At 46.0% G+C, this 23,157-nt stretch overlaps 1 protein-coding gene across 19 annotated transcripts in view; it reads right to left on the bottom strand.

Annotated features, from left to right (window-relative positions):
* Window positions 1-23,157, bottom strand: part of Abcc12 (ATP binding cassette subfamily C member 12) — a 993,341-nt gene that overhangs the window by 936,028 nt on the left and 34,156 nt on the right. For 4 of the 19 annotated variants that reach the window (XM_076571782.1, XM_076571780.1, XM_076571779.1 and 1 more), the window contains 5 exons: window positions 14,892-14,999; window positions 14,132-14,300; window positions 13,875-13,994; window positions 12,206-12,316; window positions 4,623-4,791 (listed from right to left, as the gene is read on the bottom strand). In XM_076571782.1, coding sequence (XP_076427897.1) covers window positions 4,623-4,741 — 119 coding nt within the window. In that variant the 5' untranslated portion in view covers window positions 4,742-4,791; window positions 12,206-12,316; window positions 13,875-13,994; window positions 14,132-14,300; window positions 14,892-14,999. Of the gene's footprint in view, window positions 1-4,622; window positions 4,792-11,889; window positions 12,141-12,205; window positions 12,317-13,874; window positions 13,995-14,131; window positions 14,301-14,891; window positions 15,000-23,157 lie in introns of those variants that run through there. The other 15 variants (XR_013051185.1, XR_013051186.1, XM_076571790.1 and 12 more) reach the window with 10 other exon arrangements.

The following is a 23,157-nucleotide window of genomic DNA, read 5'->3' as shown; positions in this document are numbered from 1 at the left end:
CAAACAGATCCAAGAGGAGTAGACAGCGGGGAAATAATCAAACTGAGGGCTGAAATCAGCAAAACAGAAACAAAGAGAACAATACAAAGAATCAATGAAACAAAGAGTTGGTTCTTCTAGAAAAGCAACAAGAAAGACAAACCCTCATCCAAACAAACTAAAAGACAGAGAGAGAATATCCAAACCAACAAAATCAGAAATGAAAAGGGAAACATAGCAACAGACACTGAGGAAATTCACAGAATCGTTAGGTCATACTTTATAGACCTGTACTCTTCAAAATTGGAAAATCTAAAAGAAATGGACAAATTTCTTGATAGATACCACTTACCAAAGTTAAATCAAGATCAAATAAACAGTTTAAATAGATTTATAACCCCTAAGAAAATAGAAGACATTTCAAAAGTCTCCCAAACAAAAACAAAACAAACAAACAAAAAGCCCAGGGCCAGATGATTTTAGCACAGAATTCTACTAGACTTTCACAGAAGAGCTAATCAATATTCCTCAAATTATTTCACAAAATAGAAACAGAAGGAACATTACCAAATCCTTTCTATGAGGCCACAGTCACACTGATACCAAAACCACACAAACACTCAACAAAGAAAGAGAATTACATAACAATTTGACTCATGAACATTGATGTAAAAACTCAATAAAATACTTGCAAAGCAAATCTAAAAACACATCAAAAAGATCATCCACCATGATCAAGTAGGCTTCATTCCAGAGATGCAGAGATGGTTGAACATATGAAAATCTGTCTAATCTACCATATAAACAAACTGAAAGAAAAAAAACCCACAATATCATCTCATTAGATGCTGAAAAGGCCTGTGACAAAATCCAACACCTCTGCGTGATAAAAGTCTTTGGGAGAGCCGGGATACAAGGGACATACCTAAACATAATAAAGGCAAAATATGGAAAGCCAATTGCCAACATCAAATTAAATGGAGATTAAAATCAAAGCAATTTCACTAAAATTAGGGATAAGACAAGGCTGTCCACTCTCTCCATATCTATTCAATATAGTACTTGTTTTATTGCTAGCTAAAGCAATAAGACAAGTAAAGAAGATACAAATTGTATCAAGGGGATACAAACTGGAAAGCAAGAAGTCAAAGTATTATTATTCACAGATGATATGATAGGATACATAAGCAAGCGACCCCAAAAGCTCTGCCAGGGAACTCCTACAGCTTATAAACACCTTCAGTGAAGTGCCTAAATACAAGATTAACTCAAAAAACAAACACACAAAAAAGTAGCCCTCCTATATACAAACAATAAGTGGGCTGAGAAAGAAATTAGAGAATGAACACCCTTTATAATAGCCTTAAATAATATAAAATATCTTGGTGTGACTTTAACCAAGCAAGTGAGCAACCTGCATGACAAGAACTTCAAGTCTTTGAAGAAAGAAATTGGAGAATATATCAGAAGATTGAACAATCTCCTATGCTCATGGATCAGTAGGATTAACATAGTAAGAAAGGCCATCTTACCAAATGCAATCTACAAATTCAATGCAAGATTCCCCATCAAAATTCCAACACAATTTTTTATAGAGTTGAAGGAATAATACTCAATGTCGTATGGAAAAACAAAACAACAACAACAACAAAAAAAAAAAAACAGGATAACTAAAACAATCCTACTCAATAAAAGAATTTCTGGAGGTAGCACCACCCCTGATTTCTAGCTCTATTACAGAGCAATAGTAATAAGAACCACATGGTATTGGAATAAAAGCAGGCAGGAGGATCAATGGAATGGAATCAAAGACCCAGATGTAAATCCACATACTTATGGACACCTGAATTTTTACAAAGAAGCCAAAATTATATGGTCTAACTGAATGTCAGCATGTAGAAGAATGCAAATAGTTCCATATTTATCACCCCACAAAACTCAAGTCCAAATGAATCGAAGACCTCAATATAAACCCAGATACACTGAACTTCATAAAAGGGAAAGTGGGGAACAGCCTTGAAAGCACTGACAGAGCAGAAAACTTCTGAACAGAACACCAATAGCTTGGACACCAAAACTGACAATTAACAAAGGAGACCTCAAGAAACTGGAAAGCATCTGTAAGGCAAAAGGCATCATCCATAGGACAAAATGGCAGCCTACAGAATGGGAAAAGATCTTCACCAACCCCAAATCTGACAGAGGGCTAATTTACAAAATATATAAAGAACTCAAGAAATTAAACATAAAAAACCCACATAATCCAATTTTAAAGTGGGGTACAGATCTGAACAGAGGATCCTCAAAAGAGGAATCTTAAATGCCCAAGAAGCACCTAAAGAAATGTTCAACATCCTTAGCCATCAGGGAAATGCAAATTAAAAAGACTCTGAGATTTTATCTTATGCTTGTCAGAATGGCTAAGATCAAAACCACAAGTGACAGCTCATGCTGGAGAGGATGTGAAGTAAAGGGAACACTTCTCCATTGCTAGTGGGAGTGCAAACTTGTACAGCCACTTTTGAAATCAATATGGCGGTTTTTCAGAAAAATGGTAATCAATCTACCTCAAGACCACCTACACCACTCATGGGCATATACCCAAAGGCTACTCAACTATATTCATAGCTGCTTTATTTCTAATAGCAAGAAACTGGCAGCAACCTGCATGTCCCTCAAATGAAGAATGGATAAAGAAAATGTGGTATATACAATGGAGTATTACTCAGTTGTTTAAAAAATCATAAAAAATGCAGGCAAATGGATGGAACTAGAAAAAAATCATCCTGAGTAAGGTAACACAGAAAGACAAACATGGTATGCTCTCACTTGTAAGTAGATATTAGTTGTACAACCCACAGACCCAGAGAGGCTAGGTAACAAGGAAGGCTCAAGGTGTGAGGAGGTGTGAATCTCCCTGGGAAGGGGAAATAGAATAGACATCGTGGGTAGACTGGAGGCTGGTGTGGGTGGGAACAGAAGAGATCAGGTGGTAGGGGGATGGAGGGGGGATGATTGGAATTTGGGGTCATCTTGAGGGTAAGCTAGAAACCTAGTGTAATGGAAACTTCCAGGAATCTATGAGGGTGACCCTAGCTAAGACTCCTAGCAATCGGGGATATGGAGCTTGAACTGGCCATCTCCTGTGACCAGGCAAGACACCAACCCAGCCACACCTACAATTTGTCCTGCCTACAAGATGTGCTGTGATAAAGGTGGTACAGAAACTGTGGGAGTGGGCAATCATGACTGGTCCAGCTGGAGACCCATGACACGAGAGGAGGCCACCCCTGACACTGCCTACAGGGCCAGTATTCAGAGGCTGGATAGCCCAGAGATGTAGGATAAAGCCAAACACAACTGGCAAAAAAAAAAAAAGTCAATGAAATGATTCCTAATGATATTCTGCTATACTCATAGATTGGCGCCTAGCCCAATTGTCATCAGGCATCATCCAGCAACTGATGGGAACAGATGCAGAGACCCTCAGTCAAACACTAGGTGGAGCTTGTGGACTTCTGCAGAAGAGTGGGAGGAAGAATTTTAGGAGCTAGAGGGGTCAAGGACATCACAAGAAAACTCATAGAACCAACTTAACCTGGGCTCATGGGGGGCTCACAGAGACTGAACCAGAGAGCCTGCATGGAACCGATCTAGGCTCTCTGCATATATGTTACAGTTGTGTAGCCTGATCTTCTTGTGGGACTCCTAACAGTGGGAACAGGAGCTCTTCCTGACTCTTCTGATGGCTTTTGGGACCCTATTCCTCCTACTGGGTTGCCTTGTCCAAGCCTTCCTACAGGGGGAGGTGCCTAGTCTCACTGCAACTTGATATGCCGTGTTTGGTTGATTTTCATGGGAGGACTGCCCTTTTCTGAAGAGAAATGGAGGAGGACTGGATGGAAGGGGCAGAGAGCAGGTGAGGTGGGAGGGCCTGGGAAGAAAAGAGGAAGGGGAAACTGCAGTCAGGATATAATAATAATAATAAAGTGATGATGAAAAGGAAAATTTTAAACTTTTTAATAAATAAATTTTTAAAAAGAAAAAATGAAGGCTGCTGCCAAACTGCAGGTAAGTGATTTGACCTCTTCCAATTGTCTTCCCATCAAGATGGTGACACACCCTCTAGAGTGCAGAATAAAGAAACTGGATGTGATGACACATACATCTGCAATCCTCGAACTTGGGGGCCTGAGCCAGGAAGAGCTTGAGTTCCTGGTCTACAAAGCAAGACTCTGTGTCAAAAAAAAAAAAAGGAAGGAAAGAAGAGAGGGAGGGAAGGAAGAAGGGAGGGAGGGAGGGAGGGAAGGAGGGACGAAGGAAGGAAGGAAGGAAGGAAGGAAGGAAGGAAGGAAGGAAGGAAGGAAGGAAGGAAGGAAGGAAGGAAGGAAGGAAGGAAGGGCAAAAAACTGAATGAAAAGTGTATAAACTTTATGAGCCATCCCAGCACAAGGAAAGCTCCTGTAACATGAGCTGTCTTCCTCTCTCTGGTCAGAGGAGGAGTCAAGAAGTTAGGGATCCATAAATGAGTGTCTGTGTGGCTGGCTGGATGAATAGAAGGACAGACATATGGAGGGGCACATGGAAAGCAGAGGTTGGGATCCCTGGGGGTCCTGCCCACCTCAGTCTTCCTCCTGGCTCACCTTGCACAGGGTCTCACTGGGATCATGGTTTTCAGGCTGGGATCATATCTCTCGAAAAAGGATCTCCGCTGGCCTCGTCGATCCAGGTCTGAGAAGAGGTAGGGGCCTTCACCCACCATCCTGATGGTATTGGGGAGCCCTAGGCTCTTGGCTTTGGGACAGTTTCACTCTGCAGACAAAGATGGAGAAGGCTCACTGAGAAATGGAGATATTGGGAGTAGAGTCAAAAGGCCACTGTTGTGCCCAGACCTCTTCACTTGCTCTGAGCCCTTGGATGTGGTTTTACCCATTAGTCTCAGCATCTAGGAAGGACTGTGGCCAGACACACCAACATCTCTTCACCTACATTTTGAGTAAGCTTATCTCTTTCCTCTTCTCATCCAATCTCGAGTTGGCTGGGAGCCCTAGATCCTCCTGTGAGATTTCAGTGAGGGTCAAGACATCGGCAAGGCTGGTTCTCAGCCCAGCAAGGCAGTCTCAGTCTCATGGTTTTGCTTTTTCAGTGTGAGTGAATTCTGTCATACATGCACACCTTTATTTGTCCAGATCCTTCCAGGAGCTTATGCATCCATGGCCCCTTCACCTAGATAACCAGTGGGCAAAAAACTTCAACAAGGCCACTCTTCCGGACCAGCCACATCTTGACAAGTCCATGTTTCCATTGATTCTCTACCCGTAAAAACCCGTAACTCAAATGGGGAACAAATATTCTGTGTCTGCCTGGCCTACAGATCAGCTGCGCCGTTTGTGGAGTCCCCACAGCAGGCTCTTCTTATTTTAATAAGGTCCTGTCCTTTTCTGGAGCCTACCCATGAGCTTGTCCTGAGTACCTGTGACATCCCTCTTCCCAGGTACAAGAAATAAATGTCCTTTTACTGCTAATCTGTGTTGAGATGCTTTCTGCCCCTCTTAAGTGGAGGCCATATCCATAGTGTTACATACACACAGGGCTCAATTTCTTGTGAGTTCTCCCTGAAAGTTCTCATGGCTAGAAAGACAGGAAAGCAATTCTCATCAAGGTGTGAATGACTGATAAGCTGTGGAATGGCCCACCCTGGAGGAGGCCCCGCAGGTGGACTCTTTGACAGATTCCTCACTATCATGAAGAGAAACTGAGGCTAGCAAAAGGGAAGGACTTCCTTACTCTGAGAATGGCAGAGCCTGCTTGTGGCAGTCCAGACTTGGGGAAACTGAAGCTTGCTCCTCTTCCTCCAACGGTAACCCTGGAAAAATGGCTTACGTGTCCTATATCACAAGAGGCATGCCTCTGGAACGATACACCTTTTTTTCCCTCACAACAAAATCGGAAAACAAAAACTGCTTTATTAAAACAGGAAAAATCCAAGTAGAAATTGAAACATGAAATCGGATGGGAGAGGCACATGTTTTATGTGCAGTAGATCTGCTCAAAATCTCTTCATTCAGTTAATGAATATTAATGACCAGAATACCACAGACACAGCTCCAGAATCCTAATTCAATCAGAAAATAGAAATTTCCAAAGTTGCTAAACCTTTTGCTAACACGAGCCCTGCCCCCTCCATATGTACAATCTCACACTCTGTTCCAGCCAGGCTAAATGTATTAATAATGTCCCCTGAACAAAGTGCCAATCCCTCCTACTGTTGCTGGGACTTTGCGCACACACCTGGACCAATCTGGCCCTCCTTCACTTGTCCAATTCCTGTCCAGACTCTGAGGCTCAAATTACACCTCTGCTTTGCTGAGAAATTTTCCTTTTTACCCAAACAGACTGCGGGCTTCATGTCTCTCTCGCTAACAGCCGTGCTGAAACACCTAGCCCCATCCCTGTACATACTACCTATTTGGTGCACATGTGTCCGTTGGAACTGATAGTGGCAAGTATCTGAGAAGTCTAAAACAGAAATGCTCCCCTCGAAGAAAGAAGAAATGAGCACACAATAGCACCATTGTACTATAAACCACGGGACAGCATAAATTCTAGAAAAAAACACCAAAGTAAGGTGTAAGCTAAGAAGCCATGGGGGGAGCGGGGAGACACTAAGTAGTAGACTACCCCACAAACACCTAAAAAGCAGACAATAAGGAATGGAAAAATTTAAAAACAAAACAACAACCATAAGAGATAAATGGAAGACAAAAAAGCAAGCTAATAGATTTAAACTAAAGCATGCCAATAATTATATTAGCTATAAAGAGACTGTTAGTAGAAAAGCAAGCTCCCGTGATATGCTGCCTATAAGAGACACATTTTAAACGTGAAGTTACAGCTGGTGGTGGCGGTGATGCCTGTAAGCTCAGCTATTCTGAAGCTTGGGGCAGAAGGATCACAGATTTAAGTCCTGCCTGGTCAGGTTAGCACAACCCTACGTCAGGGTAAAAGTAATGACAACAGCAGAGAACCGGAGCTACAGCTCAGTGTTAGAGGTGCCTACCATGCCCTAGGGTCAATCCAAAGTACCACTGAGATAAATAAATACACAGGCAAAATGGCTGGGAAAGGAAAGCCCCAATGGTAAGAAATACATATAGGGAAAGACATGAATGGGCTTTGGAGAAGGCAGTGTTTCTTAAGACAAATCTAAAGCATAACTGAAGTCTTGACTGAGGCCGCCACACGGAAATCTTGAACTTGTCAATCAGAAGGCATCATTGATGAAATGTTAAGAGAAGCAACGTGCTGATGTAAATACAACCCTTTAACTGTAAAGAATTAGTGCATAGAATTTATGAAAGATTTCTATAGAGCAATAATGAATAAATACTCAATTTGGAAGGTAAACAAAAGATGTAGCTGGGTAACTGACAGACGAGCTCACTGAACACATGAAGCCGGGTGTGGTGGCACAAAGCTGCAGTCCCCACACTGAGGGGCGTGGTGGGACACAGCTGCAGTCTCAGTACTGAGAGGACAAGTCAGGATTGAGTTTGAAGTCAGTCACTTCTCCATAATGACAGCCTATCTCAAAACAACAACAAATTCCTTCTAAAACACACAAGAAAACATGCTCAGTCTCTGAGCCGCAGTGATGTTAAAACCACAATAACAGTTACCTCTGATTCTTCCAAGAGGCAATATTATAAAGCCTAAAAGTTGTAGGTCTTGGTATAGGTAAAGAGTACAGCCATTCTGGAACCCTGCTGGTAAGAAAGTAAATTGTGCCAATAATTTATAAATCAATTTGGCATCATCTGGTCAAGTTCAAGATCATCTTATCAACATAGACAGCAATCAGGCATGCACCTGGCAGATGATGCAGGCTCCCTGCTTAAGCAATTCTGCTTAAAGTAGCCTAAAATTTGCAAGCTCCTTTTCACTCCCATCCCAAATTCTCTCCCGCCTCTGTTATCTTTTTTCTCTCATGCTTACTGGTGTCAACACCAAAATGCAATATAAAGCACACACACCAGCAAACAGCCCACAGACAATGGAATCTCATGAAAACATACTTTAGTGACTCCTCCAAGAATGTTTGTAGCAGCCGTTTGCCATATCTTCAACATGCACAGATAAGCAAATGGCTTGACAAACTGTGTACTCCAAACACAGTGTATTACCACTTAAAACTAACGGCAAATGAACTAGGCCCACGTATCACCCTATGTGAATAGCACACATGATAAGCTGAGAGAGAGAGGAGAGAGAGAGAGAGAGAGAGAGAGAGTAAGACAAAGGAAATACTCAACAATCTGTCAGGGTCCCTGCGCAAAGGCCACAGGAAGTTTTCCCATGAGGCTTCCCTGGTGCTTCTCAAAAAGCCCTTCACAGCCTTCTCTACCCAAAGCTCCATCTCTGTAGCCCTCTCCTGGCTTTTCTGCCTTCACTGCAAGTCTCTCACCTTGGTCTCCTCAACCAAATGTGATTCAGCTACAACCACCAAATGAAGCAGAGACCTGGGCCTGGCTCGGCCGCTATTCACAGCCTTGCTCCTGCAGCCACACCCTCATTACTGCCACAGCATGAGTGACAGTCACACTGGGGTCCCTGACCTGCTACCTCTCCCTGGCTGAGGGCCTTTTCCGTGTCCACTCCCTGGTCACTGTGAGCTGCTCAGAGGGAGGAGCGCAATCAGGTAGAAAAGATGGAAGAGCTCAGGAGTATTACAGAATCTAGAAGACACTGAGCACAGCTAAGAGCCTCTTGCATGAGAATCTCCTCCTGGCCAAGACAACATGCTTCAGCCAGCACAGCCACAGTCTCCAGCCATCGCTCAAGACAGCCCTCACATTGTGTTTATGTAGAAAACGCATCATCTCATCTAAAGGGAAGCCCAGGCCCACAGGAGCTCTCTACAAAATTAGCCTGAGTTCCTGAGAACCTTAGCATCATAGAAGAAAAAGGAAGCAAGGAAATATTCCTGCTTGGAAGAAACCAAAACGGGACAGCTCAAAGCAATGCACAGTCCTGTGTGGCATGCTGAAAAGGAAAAAAAAATTAAAGAACATGAGTGGGACAACTGAAGAAGTTTGCATGTGGCTGTGGGTTGTGCAGTCACGTTAGATTAAAGTTGAATGTCCTGATTTTGATTGTGGAATGATTAAAGATACTTATCATTTTGATGATTCTGGTTATATAAGAATTCATATTCTTGAGAAATAAGTATTCAGGGGAAATATAGCAAATTATCTGAGACTTTCAAATGTGTCAATAATAATAGTAAAAGCCAAGCATGGAGACGCACACCTGCAGTTTTAGCATAGAGCGCAGGCACAGGGGTCCAGGGGTCACAGACAGTGCTAATAAATAATGCATACAGAGAATATTAAAGGCATCCTAGCAGCTTGTTATTTTGTCTGAGTATAGCTGGAATTTCTTATCATTATTCTTATCACCTTTCTGTGAATTTGAAATCATCTAAAAATGAAAAGTTAAACATTTTAAGAGGAAAGAACCCTAGAGGGAATGCATTGTTTTCCTTCTGTGAAACCGACTGCCATTTCCCTGTGAACCTTGCTTGAGTCTCAGGGACCAGAAAGACCACACACAGGCCTCTGCCATTTGAAGGCAATCACGGTGGCTCACACCCAGCCTCTATTCCTTCCTTGTCCAGTCTCAGCTCCTGGCTCCTCCACCCTGACAAGACTCAGCCTGCCTCACATATGACCTCTGGTTTCTTGATCACCTCTTAACTGGTGAAGGATCCTGTCAGCAGCTTGTCTAAGGTGTCAAACATCCCAAGATGCCCAGCACAAAAAGCCAGCCTCCCTGACGCCCACCACAGAAGACCGTACACAGGAAATCGATACTGGGAGGCCATTTCCTTGAACACTCCTCCACAGGGACTGCCAAGCTAAGATGTCATAAGATAGTGTGGAAGCTCTGCAGCTGGAACGCTATTTTACTAAAATTGGCAGCCCAGGGTTGGGGGAGTGAGACTCTTTAAATCAGGAAGTGTGCTTTGGGTAACGTCTCTCCGTCTGGCGCGCCATCCTTTGCCAGGAGCAGGAAGCTGCCTAGAGTGAGGAATCTGTTTGCCAGCAGTCACAGGGAAGCAGGAGCAGCTGATGGGGGTGGAGGGCATGATGATAGGCAGTTTTCCAGGCCAGGGACCCTGCAGCCATCATTCATGATGGAGCACCTAAGGATTGGCAAGAGACTGCGACCCATCCCTGGAGCGCCTTGCTGTTTTCAGGTGGGGGTTCCTAACCTAACTTCAATATACTGGGCAGGCAGAAGCAGAGAGGGCTCCACTTAGAATAAAGAGCACAAACACACACAATTTAGAAGTCCATTTTATATGGTCTGCATGGTTCAATTTTTTTTTCCAGTTCACAAAAAACATGTATTAAGAGTAGCACATTTTCTTTAAAGGATTCCTTGCTTGGCAGAAAAAAATCTCAACAGCTCTCATAGCTGTAATCAGACACTGCAAGAAACAGGCGGCCCCGCTCCCCCGAGCCAGCGGCAGCTCGCAGCGCCACTGCCGGCCCCTGGCCCTGAGCTTCGGGGCTGCCGAACCCTTATCTGCTGTTCTCCTCATGCTGTGTTTGTTTTTCTGTGTCCTTGACTCTGCTCAAAGCAGGAGGAGAAAAGATGTCTAGAGGGAGGCTTTGTAAGAAACATCTTCTCTGCCTGCTCCTGTGCTCTGTACACTCCATCTTGCCTCTCTAACTCAGAACACTTACAAGGGCACGTGCAGATCAGACGTCTGATATTGCTTCCCGTCTACGATGGCTGTCCTTCCTCAGGACTCCATCCACCCTCGGCAGCTCCATCTTTCACCAAAAACCCTTCCAGATAAGAGGCTACAGTCCTCATCTCTCCATAACCCCCCCCTTCCTCCTCTCCCCTCTCCCCCTTTTTCTCCCTCCCCCTCCTTTCCTCTCCCTTCCTCTCTCCCTTTTTCCCTCCTCCATGCCTCTCTCTCCCTCTGATTTTCTGGTGTTAGCAATTGAACCCAAGACTTTACACCCCAGCCCAATAAATCCATTATTAATTAAAGTATCCAACGTGTCATATCCCCTCTCCCAACTTCCTGCAAGACCTAAGCTGCCTAGTTCAGAGGAGAAGCTGTAGATGGCTTTCCTCAAGTCTGGCCCTTCACTTCTACTGATGAGCCATACTGGCTGTCCCCAGCACCCTATGGTCAGCCAGCCTAAAACATTAATCTTGAGTGATGAGGAGCCCGGTGTCAGAGTTGTGGGGCGTGGGAGGGGATGAGGGAAGGCCACAGACAAGCAACATAAAGGCCAAGGGAGGTCTGCTCAAAACCTCTCATCCCTAAAGAGCCTAAAATAATAGCTTGAGGCGGAGTCTCCAAATGAGGTCATCCATTTAGTACAGAGATGGTCTACCATGACTGAAAAAAGATAAGAACTCTCATTTTAAACCTATGAGAGCCACGTAGCAATGCAAGGTGAATTCAAGATCTTTTTCAAAAGAATCAGTCTCTTGGCTAATTGTGAGCAGTATTGTGGGAGCATGCATGAGCGCATGCACATGGCTGAAAGACCTAACTCTTCAATGTAGGCCTCTGTGCATCGCGATGATCAAATCCTGTCTTGTTTCTCTTTGTTTTCTTTCTCATACCACAAGGCTCCTAAACTAGAATTGTCCCAGGCCTCTTTCCCCTCTGGGAACCCCAAACCAAGGCTTCCTCTTACAGGGCCAGGCAAGGTCCTACATGTCGCCCCTGCAGCCTGACCTAAGGATGGGTGACAGAAGGCCCCCAGAACTAACTGGGGGGCACCGATCGCAAGAGAGGTGAGCTTTGCCGGGGCAGGGGATGAGCAAGTTCCTGGCATGAGTTAAAGAGGGAGAGCGGCCAGAAGCCATGGCTCTTACCAGCCTCTTCCTCCGCAGACCTCAGGCTTGGTTCCCCTCGTCCCACCTGCTGGGAGCCTCCTCTTCAACTGCCCCATTCAACTGCCACTCCCACCACACCTGAGCAGGGAACTCTGAGGGAGCCAACATTCCCTCAGGCCCACATTAAAGGGCCTCATCCCAGGACTGAGCCCTGGGACACCGCTCCCAGTGGGTGTTAAAAGCTCACAGGGCTGGCTGGCATAACCTTCCTCCAGCCTATCACTGGAGGAAGATGAGGAGATGAGTCTTCCTCCAACCCGCATCCCGTTGGGTGAGGAAACTAAGGAGCAGAGACCTCCCACAGCTAACTCCAGCACAGGACAGCAGAGCTGAGGTCATTGACTGCTACTCCAGGCCCGGCCTGTGTCTGGCCCCATGTTCCTCTTGAAAATGTCAGCCGTAGGGGCTAGAAGGCAGTAAGAAAAACAAACTTCAAAGTAAAAAACTCATTTGTTCATTCATTCATTCATTTAACAGAAATCAAGGGGCAATTTGAGTTCCTCCCCTCCTCCCCTTGCATTGAACAAATGCTCAGCCTGAGACTAGAACTCACTCTTGTGCACAGGACTCTACAGTGAGCACTGCATACTTGGAGGCAGAGGGCTTGGCTGATTCCTTAGTGACTTCTGTACCTTGCCCAGAGTATGTGACCAATCACAAAGTTGTAGAAGGGTGCCACTGTGGCCATGAATGAGTTCAGAAGGAGCAGAGTCTGTGATGCCACTGTGGCCATGAATGAGTTCAGAAGGAGCAGAGTCTGTGATGCCACTGTGGCCATGAATGAGTTCAGAAGGAGTGGAACCTCTGATCTCAGAAACAGCAACCCGTGATTGGCTGCAAAGTGCTGTTGGACTTCCCAGCTGACCTCTGAGCATCGCACCTGGCCTGACCTCCCAGCTGACCTCTGCCCAGAGCACCTGGCCTGACCTCCCAGCTGACCTCTGCCCAGAGCACCTGGGCTGACCTCCCAGCTGACCTCTGAGCATCGCACCTGGGCTGACCTCCCAGCTGACCTCTGCCCAGAGCACCTGGCCTGCAGGACATCTTTTGCTGTGGCCCAGTTGGGGTTTTGCTTCCCTGAGTTTTAGTCACCTACAGACAACTGAAAATATTAGATGAAAGATTCTAGAAGCAAACACTTTAGAAGGTTTTATTTAATTGGAGCCCATTGTGAGGAGTGTGACAATGCTTGGACTCCCTGACTCTGGACATCACCACTGTCAGTAACTTAGGAACCAGCCAGGGACCAGATCAATTGTCAACAGAAACACTGTGCTCATATTCAAGTGACCCTTATTCTGCGCCGTAATCCTAACCCAAAATGCAAGGGCTGGGATGCTGGCAATTTTATTATGGTATATGAGTGGTTCTGTTTTATTATTCTTTATTGTGGTTATTCTCTTACTGTGCCTAACTCCTGCACTTCATTTCATCACGTGTAGGTAGAGGGAAAGCATCACACAACAGAGGGTTCAGGGCCAGGTGCTGTCTCAGGCTTCCACTGGGGGTCTTGGAATATGTTCCCCACAGACCACAGGAGCTTGCTTTATTTTAGACCTGTCAGGTCTCAGCTTTGCTTCTTCCTGCCAATTCCTCCCTCTGCCGACTGTTTCTGGCTTCTACGTTTCCTGAAGAAATTCGCTTGCATTTCTCTGCCTGCAATAAACCGGATGTTTTTCTCCTTGCCGTGAGGGGAGGTGGAAATGTGGTCACTGGACAACTGGGTAGTAAAATGGATTCTCCAAGGGGATGGACTGGGGCAGGTTCTCTTTACACATGCCTGGAGTGCCTGGCATCATGTGCCCCCCCCCCATTCCTCTATGGATGCAAATTGCTGCTAATAATATCACTTGACATTTATAAAGCCCTTTGCTTCATCTTCACAACAGCCTCAGGATGCCTGCAAAGCCCAGCCAGACTCTCTTTCAAAGTCTTCCAAACAAATGCAGATACAGCATGCTTACCAATGGAGGATGCTGAATTTAACCATCTTCATGCGAGGCAGAGCAGAGATGGATTTCTACTAAGACAATATTTTGGTGCTACATCAAAGGGTACCAAAGATGGGATCTTGAGGTCAGATTCTAGAGCAGAATGATACAGAGGGGCTGAAGGTCTCTGCATAAAGAAGTCTTTCCGAAGAGATGAGTTCCCACCTCACACAGCACCCACCAGGGCTCATCCTAGATCAGGGAGCAGAGACTCAGCTGAATGAGCGTACCTGGGAGAGTAGAAAGAGCACAAGAATGCATTGCAGGATGGTAAGAAAAGCCGGGCATCCTCGACAGAGCCTGGCACAGTGGCACACCCCATCTCAGCACTTGGCAGCAAGAAGGACTGAGCCAGAATAGTCATCAGCTTCAGGTCAGCCTGGGATACAAAGCAAGATGCTAGGGTGAAAGAGGAGGAAAGGAGGGAGGGAGGTGAGAAGGAAGGAAGGAAGGAGAGAAGGAAGGAAGAAAGGAAATCTTGTTATATTTCTCATCCTTTGAAAAATTCTAAATATATACTGTTAAACTGAAGATCTCGAGCCCAAGGATATCTAAAATAAAAAAAAATTGTCAATTGCTAGACACACTATCCAGAAAAGGGACCAGGTCCTGGGCCAAGTGTCTACAAGTTCCCAGCAGCAAGCTAAGTAGCCCCTGAAAAATGTCCTCCATGGAGCAGAGTTGAGACCCTGATTTTTTTCCTTGAGGAAGGGAAGCCTGTGGGAGGTCCACCCCACCCTCACCCCAACCACCACACCCCCACCACCCTATCCCTACCCCACACCCACACCATCCCCACCACACCCCCACCACCCCATCCCCACCCCCAGCTAAAGACAGGAGGGGCAGATAACACAGAAGGTAGAGCCAGGTGGATCTCTGTGAGTTCAAAGCCAGCCTGGTCTACAGAGCGATTTCCAGGACAAGCACCAAAACTACACAGAGAAACCTTGTCTTGAAAAAACAAAAACAAAAACAAATAAAACTTACCTGGGGATCAGAGGACAGAGCCAGCCACTAGATTGGACATAGAGGCCAGACAGTGACAGCACACACCTTTAATCCTATCACTCTGGAGACAGAGAGCCATCTGGATCTCTAGAAGAAAGATGTCGGGACAAAAGGTATATAAGGCATGAGGAAACAGGACCTCACTGTCTCGAGACCGAGGATTTCGTAGAAGTAAGAACTTGTGGATGGCTTGCTCTGCTTCTCTGATCTTTCAGTTTTCACCCCAATATCTGGCTCCAGGATTTTTTTTATTCATAAGACCGTTTAAGATTCATGTTACAGTAGCCCCAGGTGTCTTAGAACTTACTTTGTAGACCAAGCTGGCCTCAAACTCAGAGAAACCTGCCCATCTTTGCCTCTCAAATGTTTATGACACCAGGCTGCCACCTAACCCTAGTTAGGATTTGACAGTCTTAAGAATTGGCACCAGAGTTATCTCATGGATGGAAACAGTTTTGGTTTTGAGAGCTATCTGCCAGATGTAGTGGTTCATGCCTGGAACCTCAGCCACATGGCAGGTTGAGAGTGGAAGACTACAAGTTCAAGGCCAGCGTCGACCATATTGTGAGTCTGAAACCAGTCTGGGTGACAGAGCAAAATGAAAGCCAGCCTGGGCCGCAGGATGAGACCCTACTTTAATTAATTAAAATAAATTCACCATTACTGATTTAGCTGCTGTTGGCTTTGAGATGGGTCCAGAAAGAGAGGCTGCTGGAGGAGGTAGGGGTGGGAAGGTGGGAGGGACCCTGTGGATCGGTGGCAGTGGCCTCTTTCCTGTTCTCTGACTCAGGGGTCTGGGTTTTCTGTGCTGGATTCTCTGGAGATCACTGCAGCTCTGAGTCAGAGGAGCCTTCAGGCATTTATTGGGAAGAACCTGCCATCTGCTGGCCAACTTGAGGAAAACGACAGCTACGTTAGGCTAGGAAGGAGCCCAGGAAGAAGTGTGGAAGGTGGACTGTTGTTCGGGGGAAGGCATCCTGTTGGTACAGCAAGTTAGAGCCACACATCAAGTGTGAGAGGGGCAGGGCCCGGGGGTGGAGGAATTTTCAACAGGCAGCTCTGGCCCAGCAGACGCAAGAGGAGATGGCACTAGCTGCCTCAGTTGCTCTTTGGGAGTCAGAAAGCAAAGAAAGAAGAAAGCGGAGTGGAGGGAGAAAATACCTAGGCAAAGGGCTGCTGAGAGAGAAGAAGCGTCCACATGCCTTGAAGGAGAAACAGGTGCCACTGGAGACGCCTCGGGGCGGAAGGGGATGAGAACCTTTCCCCATCTTCGGTGTGGATGGTGCTGTTTGCTCCCGAGATTGCACGGCCCTCCTGCAAAGCTGTTCCTCCTGCCTTGAGCATGCTTCCCGACCCCGTCTTTCTTATCTAAGTAAGTATTTGTTTGCTGCAGGCCCAGGAAAACCTCTGCAGCGCCTCCCCCAGGGAAGCAAGCTCTAAGGAACCTCATCTCAGCTCTTTGTCGACACCTGGTGCCGCTCTGGAATAGCCTGCTGACTTGTTTACTGTTTACTTATTGCCACAAGAGTCCAAAACCACGCACCACCAGGCAGGATGTCATTTATCCCCAGCTCTATCCCAGTGTGGGGAACTGTGGGAATGGTTGGCTTACTGGATTCATTTTTCTTGTGATATTTGGGGAATTAGGAGAGCATAATTTGAAAACAAATTAAAATATGCTTTGAAATGTGTTTCCCTAGAGATCTGTCTAGAAGTTGAAAATCATTTCTTTTTGTATTTTAGTATCTACAAACACACTTGAGAGGCCTGCTGGCATCCATATCCATTCAGCCTACTTGTAACAAAAGCCTCTTAATTTAGAGCGGCAAGCCCTCCATCCTGGCCATGTGACCTGGAGAAGCTGACCCTACCCTCCTGCACAGAAATTAAGATGTGACATGAGTCTGGCAAATCCAATTTCTAATCGCTTAATACGATTGGTTCAGAAGAGAGCACATGATTCAGCTGACCCAATGAGATGCATCCTCACTTCAAACCTTGACTAGGAATCGCTGAACTGGGTAGGCCATGAGTCTGGGGTTTCTGGTCACTGTGTTGCCACCAGGAAGTGGAAGGTGGCTAGAAGTAAAGCCAAAGGAAAGACAGTGTCTTCAAGATCAGTGTCCTTGCTACACTGGCCCCAACCCAGAACATTTTCTGGACTTTCCTGTTCCATGAGCCAATAAAGTGTCCTTCTGGGAGTCAGCCTGGAGGAGTCCCTGGTTCCTGAAACTGAGCAAAACATACGGGACATACAAAGCAGAACGTGAGGCTTTCCCATCTTAGTCTTATTTCTTACAAAATGAACATGCCATTGGCAACCCTTCTGATGCAGCCAGAGGACACTGTGAGCTCTTATGTTATTGTAAAGATCCCCGCCGTGTCAAAAAAAGGGCTGGGATCCCAAGATGTAGGAACCCCAGAGAGGTCTGTTCATGTCTTGCTGCCTGCCTGCTTCTCCTTTTTTTTTTTTTTTTTAAATCCCTGCTCCCCTCACTGCATTTCAGCTCTGCTGCCTTCCATCTCTAAACAAGAGGCCATGGATCTGCAGTTGGCCGCCAGCCTCTAAGAAGTTCCCATGTCTCCTTGGGTGAGCAAAGAGCTGGCTATTGCCAGGAGGTTTGCAAACAGTGACTCGGGTGATTCTGCGGGACCTTGGGCCTGTCAAACTCCGAGACCTGAAAAATGAAGCAAGCACAATGCCTTATTTGTGTGCTGTTTTATTTATGTTCTCTGGTGTTTTTCCATGGGCACCCCTCCCTCAAGATGGCCACAACCCTTTCACCTCGCTGATAAGGAAATGATGATTTATATGTGCTAAATGGCTTGCTCGAGGTCACAGAAGCATAATCTATGTGAAAGCCAGGCTAGAATCAAAGACCAAGGCAGTAAGGGCAGACACCTAGCTCTCTTGGATTCGGCTTTGGCTCCACGTTTTCCTGCCACAAGGGGGTGCATCAGCGCTGATTCAATGTGCTAGGCCGGCACCTAATCTTGTATTGTGCCTCCTTCTGGAGTCGCTTTCTTCAACGGAAATGTGAACAAAACCAAGCAGCCTCCTGTGGCAGTAAACAGTATATTAAATCATGTGTATGGCACAAATAATTTCTCGATAATTTTTCGTTTTTACTGCCCTTTATACCAAATCACAATAGATTTGGCCAAGTTCGACTTTGATGTATCTAATCCCCAGATAGTCTGTGCACATGCTGCTCATTCCCCTATGAAGATTTTCTCCCTTTTACTGACATGCAAGGTCCTGCTTATTCTTCCAGACCTCACTTAAACAGTGCCACTCTCTCACCCTGGTTCCCTAAGCAAAGTCTCATAGAGATGATCTAACAGCTGCCATCTTACCTTGTAATTCATCAGATCTTATACCTACACAGAACCCCCCTTCTAGACTGTGATACAAGCTCCTAAGGGAGCAGAGGGAATGTCCCCATGGTACAGAGGGTTGAACCTAGGGCGTCATGCATGCCAGACAAGTGCCAGCAACAAAGCTATGTCCCCAGGTTCTTCCTCATTTTGAGATAGGGTTTCAGTTGCCAAGACTGAGCTTGAATTTGCTATCTTCCTGCCTCAGCTTCCCAAGGAGCTAGAATCACAAGTCTGTGCCACCATGCCCATCCAGAAAATGTGCTTCATAAAAGTGTCTCCAGTAGTTATCACAGTGTCTAGACCTGGTAGCAGCTCAGAAAAGGCCAGTTAAGTAGACTGGAGGAGGAAAGATGGAGGCTGTTCCATGAGCCAATAAAGTGTCCTTCTGGGAGTCAGCCTGGAGGAGTCCCTGGTTCCTGAAACTGAGCAAAACATGCGGGACATACAAAGCCTCTCTCTCTCTCTCTCTCTCTCTCTCTCTCTCTCTCTCTCTCTCTCTCTCCCTCCCTCCCTCCCTCCCTCCCTCCGTCCCTCTCTCTCCCTCTCTCTCTTCCTCTCTGAGATTCTTTTATTTATTTTATGTATGTGAATGTTTTGCCTGCATGTATGTCTGTAAACCACATGCATGCCTGCTACCTACAGAGATCAGAAGAGGGCATGGGATCACATAGAACTAGAGTAACAGAGAGTTGTGAGCTGCCATGTGAGTGCTAGAAATTGAACCTAGGTTCTCTGGAAAAGCAGCTAGTGCTCTTAAAATCCAAGCCATTGCTCCGAATCAGACCCGTCTTCCCGCCTCCCCGCCATTGCCCCTTTACAGTGCATGTACTATCAGAAGTAGCACTCAGCTGGAAAAACTCAGTCCCCAAATTGAGCTCCAAGGAAGCAGATGTTATGGTGAAGATGCTGGAATGTTCAGTGCCAGCTGCTCCGGTGGCTGGCCTGCCTGGACTCCTTCTGCTTCCCCCTACCCTGAATACATCTCCTGTGCAGAGTATCCTAACTGTATCTCAGCTCCCGACCAAAGAGACGAGAATATGTCATGTGGGAACACTGAAGAGGAAGGTGCCCCAGTACACTGCCTGCTGGAGTGCTGAGCACTCTAATGTTTTTGTTTTTTAATTAAACTATGCCTTGCTTTTGTTTGGGATATTGTGATTTGCTAGTGTCCTTGTATATCATAGCCTTGTCCAATCTTCAACAATACCTCAGTGAGGTGAGTCAGATCTGTCTGGGTAGCCCAGGAAGCCGAGAGACACATGTTATCCTCCACACCTGACTTGTCTTTGATCATGCGCTTGCCTCATGGTCCCCAAGACCAGAACTGGATAGTAAAGGCTAGCCTGTGTGACACACAGATACTCCAGGCCTGTGCTGCAGGTGTCAATACTGTTATTTGGGACCCATCAGCCAGAAGGTCCACTCCCAAGGAGAACTTGCCCGTTGGGCAAGAAACCAGTGTTTCTCTGTTTTGTGAGTCCTCACCAGGGAAACCCATATTCCCCTATCCTTCAGACCTGAGTAATACCCCTCCATGGCCCTTCTCAATCACATTGAATCCAGAGAGGATAAGAGGGCTGGGTCTCTGCTACCAGGAGTACTCAAAGCCATGAATAACTGTCTTACAGCCCAGATCAGAAGCCACTAAAGCCCACTGCTTCTCAGCTGTGGATGAATAAATCATATGTGGACCATCAATGGTGCCATCGAGGATGAAAGGTATCACCTCTGGGTGTCAGCTGATATTCCTGGAATGTGACATCCTCCTGCTGTGACCACCTGAGTGAACAACTTGTTCCTTCCATGTATAAAGGAGCCACAAGGACATGCATCTTGTTTTTAAAGAGAGAAAAAAAGGAAATCAATAGCTACATAAACCTCTGCCCAGACTCTGTGGGTCTGCCAGCTCCCAGACACTGGGTGTGTAGCCAACCCCAGCCAAGCCCACAAACAGCCAAACCGCTGGTTGTGTGGTCAGAGGGACATCACGCAATGAGTTACCTTTCACCCCATAATCACTTAAAATACACATTGTTGGAACCCATGTTAACAACACAGAACACTTTGCTAACTTATCGTGATGCCCAAAAGCACTCGAGTCCTTGGCCTGGAGAGATGGCCCAGGGGTTAAGTGGCTGCTCTTGCAGAGGGCCTGGGTTTGATTCCCAGCACCCACATGGCAGCTCACAACCATCTGTGACTCCAGTTCCAGGGGTTCCAACACCCTCTTCTGGCCTTAGTGGACACCAGGCATACACGTAGTTCAGACATGCATGCAAGCTAAACCCCCATATACATAAAATAAAGATAAATATATATTAAAAGTTTTTTAAAAAAATAACTAGAATCCAGAATATAGGTAGCAAACCCAGATATAGGCAGCAAAAAAAAAAGAACCCCCATGTTTGTAGCTTAGAGCCCTTGGGCAGCCACCTCCCCCACCCTCCATCCTTCTCCTTGTAGGTGGGTCTTCTTAGATACATTTTACAGATGTGATGGTTAATCCTCATTGTCAACTTCACTGGCTGTAGAGTTGCCTAGGAGAACAGAAAAAACCTAACCCCTTCAGAATGTTCAGTGTGCTAAGAAGGTCATTAAGTGGCTAGGGTCTAGGGCCCGAGGTGGCTTCAAGATGGGAGAGATCACTGGGAAACCAAGGCAAGATTAGAGAGTTGAGGCTTCCGGCTGTACCCTGCAGCCTCCTGGGAGAGGAGAGGAACACAGGCTGAGCTGATCACCAGGAGCTAAGGACAGAATCAACTATGCTACACAATAAAGCTTCTACAGAAGTCCAAAAGGCTGGGACTCCCAGGGAACGGTGGAGCTGGGCAACCTCTAGAGCATGGTACATCCCAGAGAGGGTGTAGGGGCCCTGCACTGCATCCCACTCGCCTGCCCTGTGCATTGCTCATTATGAAGTGGTAGACACAGGTGTTTCCCTAAGTTCCCTGGGAAAATTAATGAAACCTAAGGAGGACTTTAAAGTAACTTCAGTTTATAACAGGCTGGTCAGAATACAGGTCACAGATGATGCTTGTGATTAGCATCTGGGTTGGGATCCCTGTTGGGCCTGGGTCCTCCACCTGCACAGCTTGCCACTAACTCCAGGCAGATGACCTCAGAACTGATCTGGGTGAGAAAAGGCCCAGCTGATGTCTGCTGAAATGTCTCCAGTTCACCTAGCTCCTGGGAGGTTTCCTAGTTAGCGTTTCTGGTGCTGTGATGAAACATGACCAAAAGCAACTTGTAGAGAAAAGGATTTTACTTATACTTTATACTTCTACATCACAGTCCATCATCAAAGGAAGTCAAGGCAAAAACTCAAGGCAGAAACCTAGAGGCAGGAGCTGATGCAGAGGCCATGAAGGGGTGTTGCTTATTGGCTTGCTCGGCCTGCTTTCCTATAGCATCTAGGACTACCAGCCCAGGGGTGGACTGTGAGAGGGCCCCTGAAGGCTTTACAACCTGAAGAGAAACAATCAGCCACTAGTTCAAACACTCAGAGTCTGACACCAGGTTGTTAATTTTAGCCATATTTAAGCCAAGCACAATGTTAGGGGGAGGGGAGTTTTCTGATAAAAATTAACTCAGTCCAGTGGATATAGCAAGAGCTTAAGGTATATTTACACTGAAAGTCTTTACAAAGTACATCTTTCACAAAGATGGGTAGGTACTGTTGACTCAGAGATTGTGCCCAAGATTTAGGGTCTTGGAAGAATGAGGTAAACATAACGCCTGAGGGAGTCAGGACTGGCCTGTCCTATGTTAACATAAAAGTCACTTAGACTGTTGTAAAGCACAAGTGATGTCACTCATAAGATTGCGTTTTATGGCCTAGAAGCAATGCTCAAGATTTAGGGGGAAAGGTTTGAGATAAATGAAACATAAATTCTGGGCTATACAGGTGAAGCCTGGCCCTACAGATAGCAACAGATCACCAGGTTGGAAACTACATTCTTTCCTAGCATTCTGGGAGAACAAGTAACATCTTCCTTTGAAGCGATAAGCTTGTGTATTTAACTTTTACTGGCTTCTCCAGTGCTTATCTGTGTGCACAAGGACTGTTTACCCTCTACATGGCACTGCCCACAGTGAGCTAGGACCACCCATATCAATCATCAATCAAGAGAATGCATCACAGGCTTGCTCACATGCCAATCTGGAGGTAGCATTTTCTCAAGGATCTTCCCAAATGACTCTAACTTATGTCAAGTTGATATAAAACTAGCTAATACCTTCAGGACACAAGATGACATCTTCCATGTCTTATTGACTACTGGAGAACAGGGAAAGCATGACTTGGTTTAGGCCATGTCATATAGAGGCTAGTTCGAGCATCCCACAGGGAGGAAGCACCTCTGAGCAGAAGCCTGAACCAATTAAAGAACTGGAGCTCTGTCCTCTCTGCCGGCCTGTGCCTCCACCTCAGTGCTGTACAGTGTTCTGTGATCTCTGTCCTCTGGGCCCATGTCTCACACAGCCCCAGGAGGATTTCCAGGTCCTGGCACATCTCGCCAGAGTCCTAAAAGACTTTGGACAGCTCCATCCTGGTGGTGTTTATATGTGTGCTCATGTGTGCAAATGTGTAAGTCAGTGTATGTAAAAGAGATGATGAATGTGAACTGCCATGAACCAACCTGTCTTCGTAGTTGTGAAAACATGGGCAAGATGCTTATGCTCTCCCAGCCTGGAAGAAGGGCATGCTATATAGGCTGCTATTCATGGAACACCTGGTCTCAGGGAGCCACTACTGTATATGTTCTCTCTATGTACCAACCTGATTTCTAAATGTATTCCTCACAAGTCTGTGATTTCAGAACTTGAATTACTATCCTTATATAGTAAAGACCCCCGGCACAGAATG

The sequence above is a fragment of the Peromyscus maniculatus genome, chromosome 5, assembly GCF_049852395.1.
Source record: "Peromyscus maniculatus bairdii isolate BWxNUB_F1_BW_parent chromosome 5, HU_Pman_BW_mat_3.1, whole genome shotgun sequence".
NCBI classification, from domain to species: Eukaryota; Metazoa; Chordata; class Mammalia; order Rodentia; family Cricetidae; genus Peromyscus; species Peromyscus maniculatus.
This window is presented reverse-complemented; position numbering and strand designations above follow the sequence as displayed.